Raw genomic sequence first — 16,601 nt, 5'->3', positions numbered from 1 at the left:
CCGTTCCCGGTGGCGGCGTCGGGAGGGCGGCTCCGCTCCCCCCTCGGCTGCGGTCTGGGTTCCCATAGCGACATTTCCTGTGGCAGCCGAAAGCGGCAGTGCCGGCGGTGCCGGGGGTGCCGGGAGGGCCGGGCCGGTCGCGCCGCGCCACCGGGCGGGGATGCTGCGGGGCGCCGGGCCGAGCCGGTAACCCGCCGGGACCGGCACCGGCACCGGCACCGGGACCGCTACCGGGACCGGCACCGGCACCGGGCCGTGCCAGGGATGCAGGGCAAGGGCAAGCTGCTGCTGGTCCACAACGGGCGCATGGTGAGCGCCACCGGGAACCGGGAGCGCACCGGGAGGAGTTGATGGGGTACCGGGGATGGGCGCGGGGATGGGGATGGGGATGGGGCAGGAGGGGGCTGTGGGGATGGGGGGTGTGGGGATGGGGTGAGGAGGCGCTGCTGGGGTGGGTGGGTGGAGATGTGTGGGGTTGGGTGAGCGGGGATGGGTGTGTGGGGCTGGGGAGTGTGGGGCTGGGGGTTTGGGGATGGGGGGTTTGGGGCTGAGGGGTTTGGGTTGGAGAGTTTGGTGCTGGGGAGTTTGGGGATGGGGAATTTGGGGATGGGGAAATTGGTGCTGGGGGGTTTGGTGCTGGGGAGTTTGGGGCTGGGGGTTTTGGGGCTGGGGAGTTTGGGGATGGGGAATTTAGGGCCAGGGGGTTTGGGGGTGGGGAGTTTGGAGGTGGGGAGTTTGGGGTTGGTGACTGTGGTGCTGGGGAGTTTGGGGCTGGGCGGTGTAGGGCTGGGCGGTTTAGGGCCAGGGAGTTTGGGGTGTGTACCAGGGATGGATGGGGATGGGGAAGAGCAAGGATGGGGCGAGGTGGGGTTGTGGGGCCGGAGATGGATGAACGGGGCTGGGAGGTGCGGGGCTGCCACAGGGGGCATGGCAGGGGTCTGGGGGTGGGCTACCAGGGGGCAAGGGGCGTGTTATGGGGCTGGGGTAGGAGGCAGCGGGGCCGGGGTGCGTGGGGCTGGGCTGGGGGCTGCAGGGCAGGCTGGGGTGTGTGGGGCTGGGGGGACACCGGCCAGCAAGGCCCAGGGCACGGCTCCAGGGTGGCTCAGGGGGGCGGTGGGCAGCCGGCACGCCCCATGCGGGCTCTACTCATCTCCCCGGGGTGCCACGTCCCCAAGGGAGGCGCCCGGGGCAGCCCAAGGGATGCTGCGGGACCCGGAGGTGCCCTCTCCTGGGTGCTGGCTCTCCAGTAGCCCCAGGCCCCGAAGCAGCGAGCAGTTTGCCTGCCTGGGGCTGTGGTTCTCCTTCCTTCCCTCCCCTCCTCCCCTCCTCTTCCTGTGCCGGGGAGGCTGCTTCTCTCCTCCCCGGGTAGCTGCGGGGTTGTGGCCGATAGCATCTGCCCTTTCCCCATCGCTGAGCCCAGGCGCACACCGGTGGGGAGAAAGGCTGCGTGCTCCTCGGGAGCCCCCCGCGGCTGCTCGCCGTGCTGGGGGGGAGCCCCACGGCCTGCCCCCACACCATGGGGCAGCAGCCCCAAATTGCACGGGGCGGTGTTTGCCGGCGGCTCGGCCCCTGGCTCCAGCTCCTCGCCCTCCCTCACACCTCTCCTCTCCACCCCACAGGGCCCGGCCGTGTCGGATGGAGGTAAGGCTGCTCCTCGCATCCTCACCCGGGGAGGGGGAAGCCCTGCTGTGCCCGGCTCCCCCCTGCTCGGATGGGACTCTGGGTGTTGGCTTGGGGCACGCAGAGCCCGGTAGCTGTGGGGGAGGCTGTCTGTTTGCCAAGTCATGCCTGGCCTCGGGCAGAACAAGAAGGGCAGAGAGCTTGGCAAAGCAGTGAGCTGCCTCCTCTGCTGGGGGGGCGCTGGGATGCTGCCCCCCTCCCGCTGGCTCTACCAGGAGACTCCCCCTGTGCGCCCCGAGCTCCTCTGGCAAGCGACCCCCTGCTCCCCGTTGCCACCAGTCAGACCCGAGCAGGAGCTGGCTGGCCGTGGGGACTTCCCTCTTTTAGGAGGAGGGCTGCGTTTGAATGCACTCATCTCTGTTCCCCTCGGCTTCCTTTAAGGCCGGGGCTGACCATTTCTGTGCCCACAGCGGCCAGGGCCAGAGGAGCAGAGAAGGGAAATCGAGGCACAGCGGGGTCGCGGTGCCAGAGGAGCCCCCCACCCACCCTCCCCGCCAGCCTGCCCCTCGTCTCCCTGCCCTTCTGCTTCCCCTCCCCGCTGGGCGCCTTCCCCACGCGCTGCTTTGTTCCCCTGGGAGATGAGTCACACGTGGAGTGACGGTGACAGCCCCGGGAGGGAGCGCTGTCACCGGGAGGGATTGCTGTCACGCCGGAAGGTGTCGGCTGTGCCACCACGGCGCTGTGCCACCACGGTGCTGTGCCATCACGGCACTCGTCTGCTGGCGATGCCACGATGCACAGAGCAGCAGCTCGGCTCCTCGTGCTCCCACCCCGACACCTCGCAGGCTCAGGGCAGCCCATACGGGGCAGATGAACCTGGGGCAGGCACTGTGGGCTGTGGGCACCTCGGGGCTGAATTAGCCCTGGCCACGCATGCCCCCAAACAGGGTGGCCACGATGCTCAGCCACCGGACCTGAGCCTTTCTCTCTCCCAGAATTAAACGCCTCCAGGGCCCGGGGCAGCAACCACAGCGTGAACAGCCTGCCCGCCCCGCAGAGCACCTGCAGCTCCGCGCACGGCTCCGTGGGCAGCTGGGCAGAGTCCTTCGAGACGCTGCTGCAGGACCGCGTGGCTGTCACCTACTTCACCGTGAGTGCCGCAGCCCAGACCCCACACCAGCCCTGCAGCCGTCCTGGCCTCCAGCATCCCTCACGCAGCTCTCTGCCCCCCCAGGAGTTCCTCAAGAAGGAGTTCAGCGCCGAGAACGTCTACTTCTGGCAGGCATGCGAGCGCTTCCAGCAGATCCCGGCCAGCGACACGCAGCAGGTAGCGGCCCCGCAGCTGAGGCTGCAAATCTCTGGCACGGGAGGTTGGGTCTCTTCTGGTCAGGACAAGGGGATGGAGCAGCGCGTTGTGCCCAGAGCTCGGTGCTGGATGTGGGGCCGATGCCGGTCCCCCAGCTGTGAGGTGGCCCTGGTGGGGACTTGGCCCAGTGCTCAGGGGCTCGGAGGGGAGGGGAGGGGGCTCCTGGCCTCATCCTGACCCCCCTCTCCCAGCTGGCGCAGGAGGCACGGCGGATCTACGACGAGTTCCTCTCCAGCCACTCGGTGAGTCCCGTCAACATCGACAGGCAGGCCTGGATCGGGGAGGACATGCTGGCCACCCCCTCCCCAGACATGTTCCGCCTCCAGCAGCTCCAGGTGAGACAATCTCTCCCCCCAAGCCCCACTCCAGCAGCCCCCCAGGGAGCCATGGGCTGGGGCGCTGAGCGGGCACCTCCTCCCCTCGCAGATCTTTAACCTGATGAAGTTCGACAGCTACACGCGCTTCGTGAAGTCCCCCCTCTACCAAGCCTGCCTGAGGGCCGAGAGCCAGGGGCAGCCCCTGCCGGACCTGCGGCCCCACTCCCGCAGCAGCAGCCCCCCCCCAGACCTCAGCAAGGTGAGCGGGATGCAAAGGGGGGGACACGATCCCATCCTGGGGCCGGGCACCATCCCCACCATGTCACAGGCCTGGCCACGGGCTGAGGACAGAGACGTGGCGGGGAACGGAGGCTGAGCTTCCTCTCCGCACCCTAGAAGTCAAAGTTGAAGCTGGGGAAGTCCCTGCCTCTCGGCGTGGAGACGGCCGGCAGCGGGGCCACCCGCAGCCCCCGCCGCTCCTTCCGCAAGGGCGAGCGACGGGAGCCCTCCTGGGCAGGTAGGCGCCGCGCGGGGCAGCGGGGGACAGCCCCGTCCCCACGCAGTCCCCATCCCCATGCCGTTCCCATCCACGGATGTCCGCTTGTCCTAGACGGGGGAGAAGGTGGTGGAAGCGCCGTGCTGTGGCGAGAGTCTCAGGGCTCCCTCAACTCCTCTGCCAGCCTGGACCTGGGTTTTCTCTCCTCGGCCGGCACGGCCGCCAGCCCCTGGACGGAGGTGAGTCCTCGCCGCACCAGCCCTGTGCCATCACTGGCCCTGCTGACGGCACCTCTCCCATCCTGCAGGGCCATCGCAAGAGCCTGGGGGGCAGCGAGGCTGAGGCCAAGCCCACCAAGTACTGCTGCGTCTACCTGCCCGACGGCACGGCCTCGCTGGCCGCCGTGCGGCCCGGCCTCTCCATCCGCGACATGCTGGCCGGGATATGCGAGAAGCGAGGCTTCAGCCTCCCCGACATCAAGGTGTACCTGGTGGGCAACGAGCAGGTACGGGGCAGGGGGGGCTCTGGGTAGCGGGGATGGCAAAGCGGGGATGTTGCCAGGAGGCTGCTGATGCGTTGGCTCTTGCAGAAAGCGTTGGTGCTGGACCAGGAGTGCTGCGTGCTGGCAGACCAGGAGGTGAAGCTGGAGAACAGGATCAGCTTTGAGTGAGTGTCCTTTTCGGGATGAATGCCTTCCAGGCCACGTCGCCCGCCCCAACCTCCCTGCAGAGCCGCTGACACCTCTCACGTCTTCTTCCTTCCCCGCAGCCTGGAGATCTCCTCCCTCAGCAAGACCATCCGCATCACGGCCAAGTCCACCAAGCGCATCCGGGAAGCGCTGCAGCCCGTGCTGGGCAAATACGGCGTCAACGTGGAGCTGGCGCTGCTGCGCCGGGTGAGGGCAGCCACAGCGCTGGGCTGGGGGGTCCGGGGGGGTCTCAGCGATCCGTGCTGAGCTGGGCAGCACCGGGTGGGCGCGCTGGGTGCCGGGCAGCCCCCAAACTGGAGGGGCTGTGGCCAGCGAGCTGTGACATTGGTGCCATGGGTACCCTTGCCACGCGCTGTGTCACAGCGGTGTGATGTTGGGGTTCCCCATTGCAGCAAGGTGAGTCAGCAGTGCTGGACCTAGAGAAGCTGGTCAGCACGGTGGCTGCGCAGAAACTCGTCCTGGAAACGCCAGCAGGTAATGCCTGGGGACAGCCGTGTCCCCTCCCGAGCCATGTCACTCCCCAGAGCTGTGCCAGCACCCTGAGCTGTGTCCCTGGCCCATCCTGCTCACGGGGCCGGGCTGCTTTCTGCTGGCCACGGCTCCTGCTCCCTGCGTGGGCTCTGTCCCGTCACCAGCCAGGCCCAAAATTTTGATCCCCACCCTACACCTTGCAGACGTGAGAGTGACAGAGAGCGCCGAGGCTGCAGCCACCCCCTCCCCGCTGCGCAGCGAGGTGAGTCCCGGCTCTGCCCTGGTCAGGAGGGGAGATGCCCCGGGCTGCGGGGGTGCCGTGGGGAAGGGGTGCCCGCTGCAGGGGCAGGAGCAGGCTGCTGTGGGGTGGAGGAACACTGCCTCCCTGCCCCCATGCTGAGCTGGGCCGCTCGCCGCAGGAGGGAAGCCCGACAGGAGCAGAGGCCGATGCGCCGTGGGGGCTGCCCTCCTCCTCCTGCAGGCCCCGGTCCTCGGCTGCCACCAACCTGAACCGCCGCACCTACGACTTGGAAGGTGAGAGCTGGCGCACCCCAAACCCACGGGATTGGGGCAAAACACGGGGCGGTGAGGGGAGCAGGGTCCCTGCTGGGTGAGGTCCCGTGGGCGCGGGGTCCCGTGGAGAGGCTACGGGTGCTGCTTTTGGGGTCACATCAGGCCAAGGCTTTTAGGAGAGGGTGGCGGTGCCGGGCTGAGGTGCGTGTCCTGCTTTTCCCCCAGGGCTGGTGGAGCTGCTGAACCGTGCCCAGAGCTGCCGGGCCAACGACCAGCGGGGGCTGCTCTCCAAGGAGGACCTGGTGCTGCCTGACTTCCTCCAGCTGCCGGGGCAGGACGGCAGCGCCTGCGGGGGCTCCGATCAGCCCAACGCCTCTCACCCAGGATCCCAGGGGAGCAACCACCCCGGCCCCACCAAGGATCCCACGTCGGCTCAGCCCGCGGTCGAGCAGGAGCCCCGGTGAGCCCTGCCCCACGCCCGCACCCAGCGCCTGGCGCCACCGACACTGCCCGGACCGCAGATTCGTCCACGTCCCGTCCCAAACTCGTGTCGTGTTGCTGTGAGTGGTCGAGCAGCTGCCGTGCCCCTCGGTGGGGCCACATCCCGGTGCACGTCCAGGGAGTCCTGTACATAGTTTGAGCCCCCCCCTGCTGCAAAGCACTCGGCAGCGTCCCGCGTGCGCCTGGCGCTGCCCTGCCCGGTGCTTCTGCCTCCCCTGCCTGGGGCAGGGCTGCCTCGGGGTGAATCCTGCTTGCGCCAGGCTGGCACGGCCCCACGGGAAGCAGCCTGCCAGCCGAAGGGCGTGCGGGATGGAGAGGATGTGGGTGGATGGGGTGGCAGGGCGGGGCAGCCCTAAGCCCCCGTGCCATGGGCAGGCAGGGACAGGAGAGCGGGTGGGGATGGATTTAGCCCCATCCCAGCAGTGGGTTCCCATGGCAAGACCCTACATGATGGGGGCTGCAGAAACAGCCCCCTGCCCTGTCCCTGCTGGGGCAGTGGGCTCTCAGCCTTTGGGGCCAGGCTTGCCCTGTGCTGGAGGCGCCGGAGCAGTGCAGCACCTCTGGGTGCTGAGCATCTCAGCCTGCCCTGGGTGCTGCCGGGTGCTGCCGGGTGCCCAGCCTGCCCGTGTGGCCAGACCCGGCTGCGCCCTGGGCCACCGCTCGGTCCCCACTGCCCGGCCAGAGGCAGAGGGGTGGCCCAGGGCAGCCTCCTGGGGGGAAACACAGCCCCCAGGCCGGCCCCCAGGGCTGGCACAGAGCCCTCGTGTGTCTCCGTGGTGCTGCTCGGTCCTGTCCGTGGTGTGAAACCGGGGGAAATAAAGAGCATTGCCTGGAAGCACTTCTCTCGCCTTCTTTCCTGCCCCGCTGGGGAGCCAGGCTGTGCCCGGGGTGGCCAAGGGATGCTTCTGGTGGCATCACCTCCCTGCGCCCCAAATACCCCACAAAGCCCCTCGGGGCCAGCCCCCACAGCCCTGCCGGTGGCCGTACAGCCCCCAGCCGTGCCGCTCTGCCCTGGGCAGCACCAGCAGCCCCATTTCTCAGCCCCACAGTGTTGTAGGGCACACCGCAGGACTGGTAGGACTTCAGCCCCGAGCCTGTCAATGAGTGACAGCCCGGGCTGCCAGGGCCTCGCGGGTTAATGATTGTGGGGGCAACCAGGCAGCGGCCACCGCAGCCCCCAGGGACAGGGCACACACGGCCACCGGCCGGTTTGGGGGCTGTGGGGTGGTCCCAGGCTGCACCCCATGGTTGGAGGGACCCCCACGGCCCTTTTATCCCAGAGGCCAGGCAGTGGCTGCTCCTGGGGGTGTAGCCTGGCAAGGGGCAGGGGGCACCAGGCTGGCTTAGCCATGGACTGTCCCCAGGCACCGCCAGCACCCTGGGTACCTGTGGGGTCTCCCCTTGTGTCTGTAAAACCTTCATGCCTGGCTTTTTTGGGGTACGGAGCTGACAAATTACTCTGCGAGCCACGGCCTAGGGGCACGTCCTCATCCCACTAATCCCAGCACACAGATGGCACTGTCCCCTCTGGATCTTGCATGGCACAAGGTGCTGGGGACGAAGCGCTGCCCCCAGCTGGGTGCCCTGCTGCGCCCACACACCCCGGCAGGACCGGGGTACCCTCGTCCTGCATCACACTTGTCCCTCGGTCCCCACAGCGCCCAGGGAGCAGCGTGTGCTGCCAGGCTGACCCAGGCCAGGGTCACGCAGTGCTCCACGCCCCGGTGGGCACGGCTTGAGGCACAACAACACGCTCATGGGCACCAGCAGGGCCCAGCGGTGCCGGCTCCTGGCGTCCACCTCCCAGCCACGGCAGAACGGCGGTGGCACGGCCGCGTGGCCCCTCCGCACCCCTCCTGACACCCGCAGCCACCCCAGGGACCTTTGGCCCCAGCTCTCCCCTCGGCTGCCGTGGGCACGAGCTGGCTGGGCACCTCGTGGGTGGATGGAAACTTGGCCGGAGGTGCGCACACAGGGTAATGATAAACGGCAGCGGGGCGGCGGTGACGATAACGCTGGCACCGCTCCCTGCCCCGCACCGCACACGCCGAGCAGCAGCGGTCCCTGCAGCTCTGTGCCACCATCGTTGGTGACATGGGGACCACCAGGGTGCCTGGCCCGCCAGCAGGACCCTGCCACGATGCTGGTGCGACCGCTGCCACCGCTCACAGCCAGGACAGCAGGGCCGGGCCCCTGGTGGGTGATGCTTGGGTGGCTGCGAGGATGCGCGCATGGCCTCACCTCCAGCAGCGACACCTCCTCCTCCTCCTCCTTCTCCTCCTCCTCCTTCTTCTCCTCCTCTCCACACAGTGCTGAGGCCACATCGATGGCCACCCCACAGGATCAGGGCTCCAGCACGGCCCCAAGCAGGCGAGGTGGGATGCGTGGGGTGTCCTGGGGGCACCGGACCCCGGGGGCGCGTGCCCCATCCCGCCCCAGGCCGCGGCTGACGTGGGCTGTCACGGGGTTACCCATTAACTGCAGGAATTTCTGGGGAGGAGGTGAGTGGCGAGCAGAGGCGAGGGGCAACGCTGGGCTCCTTAGACTTTGCTCTTGGCGTGCATATAAAGGGCCTGGTGCCCCGCGGGCCTCTCTGCCAGAGGGACGCGTGGATGTGGCATGAGGACATGGCACTGCCCTGACCGCTCGGCCAGCCCCAGGTGAGCAGGGCCCCGGGGCAAAACTGGCTGCTGGTGGCCCCAGTGGGACAGGACCAACTGCTGGTGGCCCCAGTGGGACAGGATCGGCTGCTGGTGGCCCCAGTAGGGCACGACCCAGCTGTTCCCAGCTCTCTGCCCCGTGCCCACCAGCTGACCCCATCCCGTGTTTTGCTTCCCTGCGGGAGCCCCGGGGGTGACACGGTGGCAGCTGGTGGCCGAGGGCACCACGGGGAAGGTGCTCCTTGGCGGTGCCACCACCCACGGCTGCCTGCGGTGACTGCGGTGACTGCAGTGACGCGTGGCCGCTTGTGCTCAGACCCAGCCAGAGCGATGCTGCCCTACCGGAGGGAGAGCCCGGCCATGCCCCGCTGCCCGGTGCGGGGAGGAAGGGTGGTGCACGGGCCCCAGTTCGCCTACTGCCCCAGCCCCCCAGGTAGGTCCCCCAGCCTTCCTCCTCCTCCTCTTCACCCTGCAGAGCTCAGCTCCGCTTCCACATGCCGGGCAGGGTCCCTGCCTTGCACCCTGCAGGGACGGGGCCATAACGTGGGTGCCACCTCTCCCCAGCTCTGCACAGGCTGCCGGGTGCCCACGCCTGTCCCTTCACCGTGAGCACGGTGACTTGCCCTGACCATGGCTTCCTGTGCCCCGGCTCCCCGGGGCGGCTGGTGGAGGGCATGGAGCGCTACGAGCTGGACGCGCTGCCCTGGCAGGGCCCCCGGCTGGGCTTGGAGGAGCTGCAGAAGCCAGGTGAGGTCCCCGCAGCGCCCCGGCACGGAGCACCCCAACCAGAGCACCCGGCGTGGAAGATGCTCGGCACCCCGGGGTGCCGCGGGCAGAGCAGAGGGAGGCGGAGGGGACCTGGGGACCGGTGGCACGGCCGGGCATGGGGACGCGTGGCCGGTGTTTAACACTCTCTCTTGTCTTGCGCAGAGCTGGGGTGCTGGGCGAGGGTCCAGTCCATCTGTGTCTCCCTTCTCAAGGTGCCCCTGATGTTCGGCTTCCTGTACCTCTTCGTCTGCTCGCTGGACGTGCTCAGCTCTGCCTTCCAGCTGGCCGGAGGTACGGCCACGGGGGCAGCGGGCGGCCGGCGGCACCGCTGCTCCGGCACCCTGCCGCTCGCGCTCTCTCACAGGCAAGGTGGCCGGGGACATCTTCAAGGACAACGCCATCCTCTCCAACCCCGTGGCCGGGCTCGTGGTGGGCATCCTGGTGACCGTGCTGGTGCAGAGCTCCTCCACCTCCACCTCCATCATCGTCAGCATGGTCTCCTCGGGGCGTGAGTGCGCTCCCCGGGAGCCGAGGCCGGGGGACGGGGTGGCTGGAGGGGGGCCATCCCGAGCTGGGACGCGTGGGGCCAGCGGGTGTCTCTGTCCCCAGTGCTGGAAGTGCGCTCTGCCATCCCCATCATCATGGGCTCCAACATTGGCACCTCTGTCACCAACACCATCGTGGCCCTCATGCAGGCCGGTGACCGCAGCGAGTTCAAACGGTGAGCGCTGCTCGGGGCAGGGGGGGATTTGGGGGGGCTGGGGGCTGCCCCCTGCCCACACGTGGGCTCCTCCACGCAGGGCTTTCGCCGGCGCCACGGTGCACGACTGCTTCAACTGGCTGTCCGTGCTGGTGCTGCTGCCGCTGGAGGTGGTGAGCGGGTACCTGCACCACGTCACCCGCCTGGTGGTGGCCACCTTCAACATCCGCAGCGGGAAGGACGCCCCCGACCTGCTGAAGATCATCACGGAGCCCTTCACCAAGCTCATCATCCAGGTCTCCTCGGGCCGCCCGCGCTGTCCCCAGGGGTGGTGTCCTTAAAGCTGCCATCCCTTTGGCGGTGGTGGCCTCAAAGCCTGGGAGCGGTGTCCCCGTCACGGCGAAGATGTCCCCCCAGGCTGGGCGTGCTGCCAGCCCCCAACCGCCCTCTCCGCCGTGTTATTGCAGCTGGACAAGTCGGTGATCACGGGCATCGCCACGGGGGACGAGAGCCTGCGCAACCGCAGCCTCATCCGCATGTGGTGTGACCCCGCGCCCCCCCAGGTGAGGGGCCCCTGGCCTTGCCACGGGGCTAGGAAGGGTTGGAGAGCTGGGAGGATGAAGGCTTCCCCCCCTAAAACCACCCCAAGGAGTGGGGTGGGCCCTGTGGAGCCATCCACAGCCTGATCTCACCCTGCAGACAGCTGCCGGGGGGCTTGGGGTCCCCCCAAACTGCACGTCCCCCGGCCACTGCAGCGGTAGCGGCACGGAGAGCATCCACAACGTCACCAGGCAGAAGTGTGAGTGGGGCTGGGGTCAGGACGCGTGGCAGGGCTGGGAGATGCTGGGCTGGGGGTTTTGGGGCTGGGGGAGATGTGTGCGCGGTGGGGAGAGGTCCGTAAGCGGGGCCGGGCTGGCCCCAGGCCCTCGCCCAGCCGTGCTGTGGGGCAGGCGAGCACCTCTTCACGGACACGCCGCTGCCGGACCTGGCTGTGGGGCTGGTGCTGCTGGCCGGGTCCCTCGTCGTGCTCTGCACCTGCCTCATCCTCCTGGTCAAACTGCTCAACTCCCTGCTCAAGGGGCAGGTGGCCAAAGCCATCCAGAAGGTCATCAACACCGGTGAGTGGGACGGGGACCACCGTGGGATGAGTGGGATGGGGCCCTGGCTGCTCCAGCCTTCCCTGCCTGCCCCCGGCCACCCCCAGACCCATCCCTGGCTGCCCCTAACCCCCAGCCCTGCCTGGCCCCCGTGTCCCCTGACCCTACCTGCTCCCTGCTCTGCTTATGGCTGTCACATCCTCCTGGTGTCCACGTCCCCCTTCCCCATCCACCCTAGCCACCAGCCTCCTGCCCGCCCCAAGCCTGGCCCTATATGCAGCAGCTGGCCCTATATGCAGCAGCTGGCCCTACATGCAGCAGCTGGCCCCCCAGCTCCCTCCCCAGCACCCTGTAGGAGCTCCGGGCTGCTCCCAGCTGATGTTCCCCTCTCTGTGTCCGTGCCTGTGCCGCGGCAGACCTCCCGCACCCGTTCAGCTGGCTCACCGGCTACTTTGCCATGGTGGTGGGCGCTGGGATGACCTTTGTCGTGCAGAGCAGCTCTGTCTTCACCTCGGCCATCACGCCTCTAATCGGTGAGTCCCAGCCGAGCCTGGTTCCCCACCACCCGACGGTCCCCACGGATGCTGGGGTCCTCGGGTTTGTGCCCCCAAGGGAGAGCACGGGGTGCTGGCAGGCGATGCAACGGCACGGGGTGCCTGTCCCACAGGCTTGGGGGTGATCAGCATTGAGCGTGCCTACCCGCTGACCCTCGGCTCCAACATCGGCACCACCACCACCGCCATCCTGGCCGCCCTGGCCAGCCCAGGGGACAAGCTGGCCAGCTCCTTCCAGGTACAGGCAGCTGGGTGCCACGGGGGGAAGCCCACACACCCCTGTGTGCCCAGGCTAACGAGGCAGCCGTCCCCACAGATCGCCCTCTGCCACTTCTTCTTTAACATCTCCGGCATCCTGCTGTGGTACCCGCTGCCCTTCACCCGCCTGCCCATCCGCATGGCCAAGGCGCTGGGCGAGCGCACGGCCAAGTACCGCTGGTTCGCCGTGCTGTACCTCATCGTCTGCTTCCTCCTGCTGCCCTCCCTCATCTTCGGCATCTCCATGGCGGGCTGGCGGGTGCTGGTGGGGGTGGGCGCCCCTTTCCTCGGCCTCCTCTTCTTCGTGGGCCTGGTGAACGCGCTGCAGGCGCGCAGCCCCGGCCGCCTGCCCAAGTGGCTGCAGACCTGGGATTTCCTCCCGGCCTGGATGCACTCGCTGCAGCCCCTCGACAACCTCATCACGCGCGCCGCGCTGTGCTGCACCGACCGCTGCCGCAGCCCCGAGGGCTGGGACGAGCGCGAGGGCGCTGCCCGCGACAAGGCCAGGCTGGGGCTGGACAACCCCGCGCTCTCCTACCCCGAGGAGATGCTGGGTGCCGTGGTCCGGGTGGGCTCCCCACGCCTGACCCCGCACGGCGCCACCCGGCTCTAGCTGGTACCGGGTGCGCAGCCCCTGTGCTGGTTTCCAGCGTCCCCGCTCTGCTGGTGACTAATAAAGGCTGAGCACCCAGGGGTGTGAGATTTCAGCTCCTGCCCCTACAAGTCCTGCTGGGCGCCCACCGTCCCCACCCGTGTCCATACATCACCCACCCACAGCCCTGAAGCCTGCCCGGGCCACACGGGTGCCCAGCACTGGGGAAGCACCAAGCATCTTCCTCCACCTCCCTCGTCCCCAAAGGGCTGAGCTGGAGCGATAGGGTCAGTGCCACACCGCCTGGTGTCACGGCAGCGTGTTGGTGAGCTGGACACGGCACGGGGCAGCCGGAGAGGTGCTGCGGGTTGGGGCTCAGCAGGATGCTGGCTCAGCACCGCAGCGCAGTGCCCCGGCCCCACAGCACGAGCCCACCACCCTCCCGGTGACCCTGGCAGGAGCTCTTTAAGCACGGGCAAGAACTGCTTCTCCCACTGCCCACAGATGCTTGGGCTCCTGCCAGAGATAGCAGCCGTCCGGCCAGCCCTCCCTCCCCGCTTCCCGCCCTCCCTCCTCCCCAGGGCTGGGACGAAACGGGCCGCCCGAGCCAGCGGGGCTGCCGCCGAGCCGCTGCCGGCTGTTGTGGGGACAGCACGAAGGCAGCAGGCTGGGGGACACCGCTTCTGCCCCGCCGGACTGGGTCAGCTCGGGAGCCGCGGTGGCCGGGACGCCCAGGGCGGTCGGCGATGGAGGGGCCGAGCGGCGACAGGCTGCGGTGAGCGGGGTGCACGCAGCAGGGGGCAGCCCCATGGGGATTCAGCCACCGGAGGGGCCGGGGCCGGGCCAGCATGGAGGCCGCCGGCACCCTCCCCAATGCCTCCGGTAACGGCAGCCAGGCCGGCAGCCCCCCGCACGGCCCGGCGGCCACGGGGCTCATCCTGCTGGCCGTCCTCGCCGTCCTGCTGGCCACGCTGGTGGGCAACGCACTGGTGGTGGCGGCCGTCTCCACCAGCCGGGCGCTGCGCGCCCCGCAGAACCTTTTCCTGGTGTCCCTGGCTTCGGCGGACATCCTGGTGGCCGTCCTCATCCTGCCCTTCTCGCTGGCCAACGAGGTGATGGGCTACTGGTACTTCGGCAGCCTGTGGTGCAGCCTCTACCTGGCGCTGGACGTGCTGCTCTGCACGGCCTCCATCGGCCACCTCTGCGCCATCAGCCTCGACCGCTACTGGGCCGTCACCCGGGCGGCACGGCTCAACCTGCGGCGCAGCCCCGGCCGCGTCAAGGGGATGATCGGGGCCGTGTGGGCCACGGCCGCCCTGGTGGCCCTGCCGCCCCTCTTCAAGGCCCGGCCGCGGGCGCGGGTGTGCGAGCTGAGCGACGAGACGTGGTACGTGCTGGCCTCCTGCGTCGCCTCCTTCTTCGCCCCCTGCCTCGTCATGGTCACTGTCTACTGCCGCATCTACCGCCTCACCACGCGCAGGAACGCCGCGGTCCTGGCCGCCCGCCGCGGCTCGGCGCCGTGCCCCGGGGAGGCGAGCAGGAGGGCGTCCTGGGCCGCGGCACCAGGCCGGCGGCGCCGGAGCCAGCACCACAGCGTGTCGCTGTGCCGCCGGCGGCTGGTGAAGGTGCGGGAGCGGCGCTTCACCATCGTGCTGGCCGTGGTCATCGGGGCCTTCGTGCTCTGCTGGTTCCCCTTCTTCTTCACCTACAGCCTGGAGGCCGTGTGCGGGGAGGGCTGCCGCATCTCCAAGCCCCTCTTCAGCTTCTTCTTCTGGATCGGCTACTGCAACAGCAGCCTCAACCCCGTCATCTACACCGTCTTCAACAGGGATTTCCGTGCTGCTTTCCGCAGGCTCCTGGCGGCACCCAGGCGGCACGGCTCCTAGAGCCCCCCAGGACGGACAGCTGGGGCATGGAGGGCTGTGCTGCTGGTCCTGGTCTCGAGGTACTTTCAGAAACGCAGGATGTTGCAGGAGGGTGAATAAAAAGGGACAAATTGCACAGCTGGGGCTGGTGTCTGCCTCCCAGGAGCCTGGTGAGCTGCCCCTGTGGGCACCCAGCCCTGTTCCTCTCCCAGGTTGTTCTTCCAGCGTGGGTGACCCGTCAGAGGTGACAACTCGTGTGGCACCTCCAGTGAGTGCCAGCGCTCCCTGCCACCCCCACGGGACAGGGACAGCCTCATGGACCAAGCAAACACCAGCTCCTCTGCTCGCATTTGGCCCTGAGCATCCTCACACAAAGCATGGGGACAGACCCTGTGGCTGCCGTGGGGGACACGAGACCCCACGAAGCAGCACCACGGGTGCTGGGCTGAGCTGGCCGTGCCACACAGCATCCCAGTATCGGCCCAGTGCCTCCAGCAGAGCTCCCCAGGCTGTCCCCTCCATGCCATGGGGGCACAACGGGTTCTGGCCTGGGGCAGAGCACTCTATTGCCTGCTCGAGGGGTTCAGTGGGATCTCGCTGCAGGAGATGGGGTCAGGCAGAAACACACTGTGTCATGGCCCGGGGCACGAGGGAGAATTGTGGGGTGAAGGCCGGGGGCAACCACAGCCCCCAGGGGCAGTGCCCGTGCCGGGCAGGCCAGCCCAGCCTCGCTGCTCCACGCAGACACACAGGGGTCAGAGGCGCCTCGACTTCTCCAGCTTCGCAGCTCAAAATAGAAAATCTCAAAACATCAAACTTTCACTCGGCTAAAAACAGCCACCGGCGCCTGGGAGCCGGATCCCGAGGAACGCCGGCCCCAGGCCAGCCCCGAGGACCGGCAAGGGACGTGGGCACTCGGGTGGTGAGGGGCAGGTGGCCCCGGTCGGGTCGGCGTGTGGCACCAGCACCAGGCACAGCACGGCCCCGCTCCCCACGGCGATGCTGTGGGACGGGGCATGGCGCTGGCACGGTTTGGACGGAAGGAGCTGCCCCTATCGCCACCGCCTGCTTCCCCTCCTGCGGCCGGCCTTTCGCCTTTTCACAATTAACCAGCACTTTGCGGCTAAAAATACCCAGGGGAGGGCACGTGAGGGTGCACAGCCAGGGAGAGATGCAGCGGGAGGCAGGCCGAGGAGGCTGCCCCATCCCCTCCGTGTCCCTTTCCATTCAGAGCGTGTTCGAGGGCTGCTTTATCCCACACAGCACGACCCCTTATCCCTGCTCCAGGCACTGCCGGGAGAACAATTCCCCCGCCAGCACCGATTATTCCTGCCCCCGTGCAGTACCTGCGCCTGTCGGCGCTGAACCGCATCCTGTGTTTTCGTGCTGTTTCTCCGATTTGTCGAGATTATTTTCGAACGATCACCCTGCGCTGTGCTAGGCAGGGGTTTGCAGCCCTCCCTCCCCCTCCAGCCGGGCTGCTACCGGGTTTTGGAGGGGTGGGGGGGAACCGGGACCCTCATGTGTGCTCTGACACCGTGCTGGGGGCAGCGACGCCCGCCCGCGGTGCCGCAAAACGGCAGCCGGGAGGAAACTGAGAGCTGCGCTTCAGGGGTGAGCGCGCAGAGGCACGAAAACAAAGTCCCTGCATCCGCGGCTCAAAATAAGCGTGTGCCACCTCTAAAAGGAAAAGGGCTCCGAAAGCAGGACGCGCTCAGCGTGACCTCACGGCTCCTCTCACGGCTGGGGATTGCGGCCAAGCTGCAGCGCCCGGGCATGGTCCTTGCAAGGACTCGCTGCCCATGCAGTTTGGGTCGTTATCGGGAGAGATAACAAGAAGAGGAACCTTCTCCTTCCTGCGCAGAGCAGGGGGGCCCTGGGCTGGCTCCTAGATGCAGAGGCAGTGCAGGAGAGAGCTGGCACTGGGCATGGCAGCCCTGGGGGGAAGGAGAATGGGGAGCACACTGGGATGGAGCTCAGGGGGTGCTTGTGGGGGCACTGAGGGTGGTGGGCAGGAAGGATCCCAGGCTGCCCCTTTCCTTGGGTGGGAAGAGCCCCTGCTACTGGAGGCAGCATAAGGAGAAGGTTCATGCCTCCAGAAATGGCATTCACCC

The 16,601-nt window shown here is 68.4% G+C and overlaps 3 protein-coding genes across 3 annotated transcripts; all 3 read left to right on the top strand.

Moving 5' to 3' along the window:
- Window positions 1-129: 129 nt before the first annotated feature.
- RGS14 (regulator of G protein signaling 14) lies at window positions 130-6,828 on the top strand. The gene is made up of 15 exons (XM_084535357.1): window positions 130-309; window positions 1,620-1,641; window positions 2,616-2,770; window positions 2,855-2,947; window positions 3,178-3,321; window positions 3,413-3,562; window positions 3,700-3,820; window positions 3,914-4,038; window positions 4,107-4,304; window positions 4,389-4,465; window positions 4,568-4,694; window positions 4,901-4,982; window positions 5,183-5,241; window positions 5,399-5,513; window positions 5,718-6,828. The coding sequence occupies exons 1-15, from the start codon at window positions 265-267 to the stop codon at window positions 5,954-5,956; spliced, it is 1,752 nt and encodes a 583-aa protein (XP_084391483.1). The 5' UTR covers window positions 130-264; the 3' UTR covers window positions 5,957-6,828.
- Window positions 6,829-8,983: 2,155 nt separating this feature from the next.
- On the top strand, window positions 8,984-12,643 carry SLC34A1 (solute carrier family 34 member 1; the record flags this gene model as incomplete). The annotated part of the gene is made up of 12 exons (XM_084535932.1): window positions 8,984-9,086; window positions 9,218-9,400; window positions 9,584-9,712; window positions 9,786-9,929; window positions 10,031-10,142; window positions 10,222-10,417; window positions 10,589-10,684; window positions 10,821-10,920; window positions 11,072-11,239; window positions 11,635-11,751; window positions 11,886-12,010; window positions 12,089-12,643. 12 exons carry the CDS (start codon window positions 8,984-8,986, stop codon window positions 12,641-12,643), a joined length of 2,028 nt encoding a protein of 675 aa, XP_084392058.1.
- A 637-nt stretch (window positions 12,644-13,280) lies between these two features.
- LOC311444598 (alpha-2Db adrenergic receptor-like) lies at window positions 13,281-14,698 on the top strand. The gene has a single exon (XM_084535862.1). The coding sequence runs from the start codon at window positions 13,471-13,473 to the stop codon at window positions 14,506-14,508; it is 1,038 nt and encodes a 345-aa protein (XP_084391988.1). The 5' UTR covers window positions 13,281-13,470; the 3' UTR covers window positions 14,509-14,698.
- Window positions 14,699-16,601: the final 1,903 nt, after the last annotated feature.

Source organism: Aythya ferina, assembly GCF_964211825.1.
Source record: "Aythya ferina genome assembly, chromosome: 14".
NCBI classification, from domain to species: domain Eukaryota; kingdom Metazoa; phylum Chordata; class Aves; order Anseriformes; family Anatidae; genus Aythya; species Aythya ferina.
The sequence above is the reverse complement of the archived record's forward strand: the minus strand, read 5'-3'. Positions and strand labels throughout refer to the sequence as shown.

Excerpts from the sequence above, each read along its gene's own strand:
- RGS14 (XM_084535357.1), top strand. The coding sequence starts at position 265 with ATGCAGGGCAAGGGCAAGCTGCTGCTGGTCCACAACGGGCGCATG. Across the intron at positions 3,563-3,699 it reads CCCCCCCAGACCTCAGCAAG|AAGTCAAAGTTGAAGCTGGG; the intron begins GTGAGCGGGATG and ends TCCGCACCCTAG. Across the intron at positions 3,821-3,913 it reads ACGGGAGCCCTCCTGGGCAG|ACGGGGGAGAAGGTGGTGGA; the intron begins GTAGGCGCCGCG and ends CGCTTGTCCTAG.
- LOC311444598 (XM_084535862.1), top strand. The coding sequence starts at position 13,471 with ATGGAGGCCGCCGGCACCCTCCCCAATGCCTCCGGTAACGGCAGCCAG.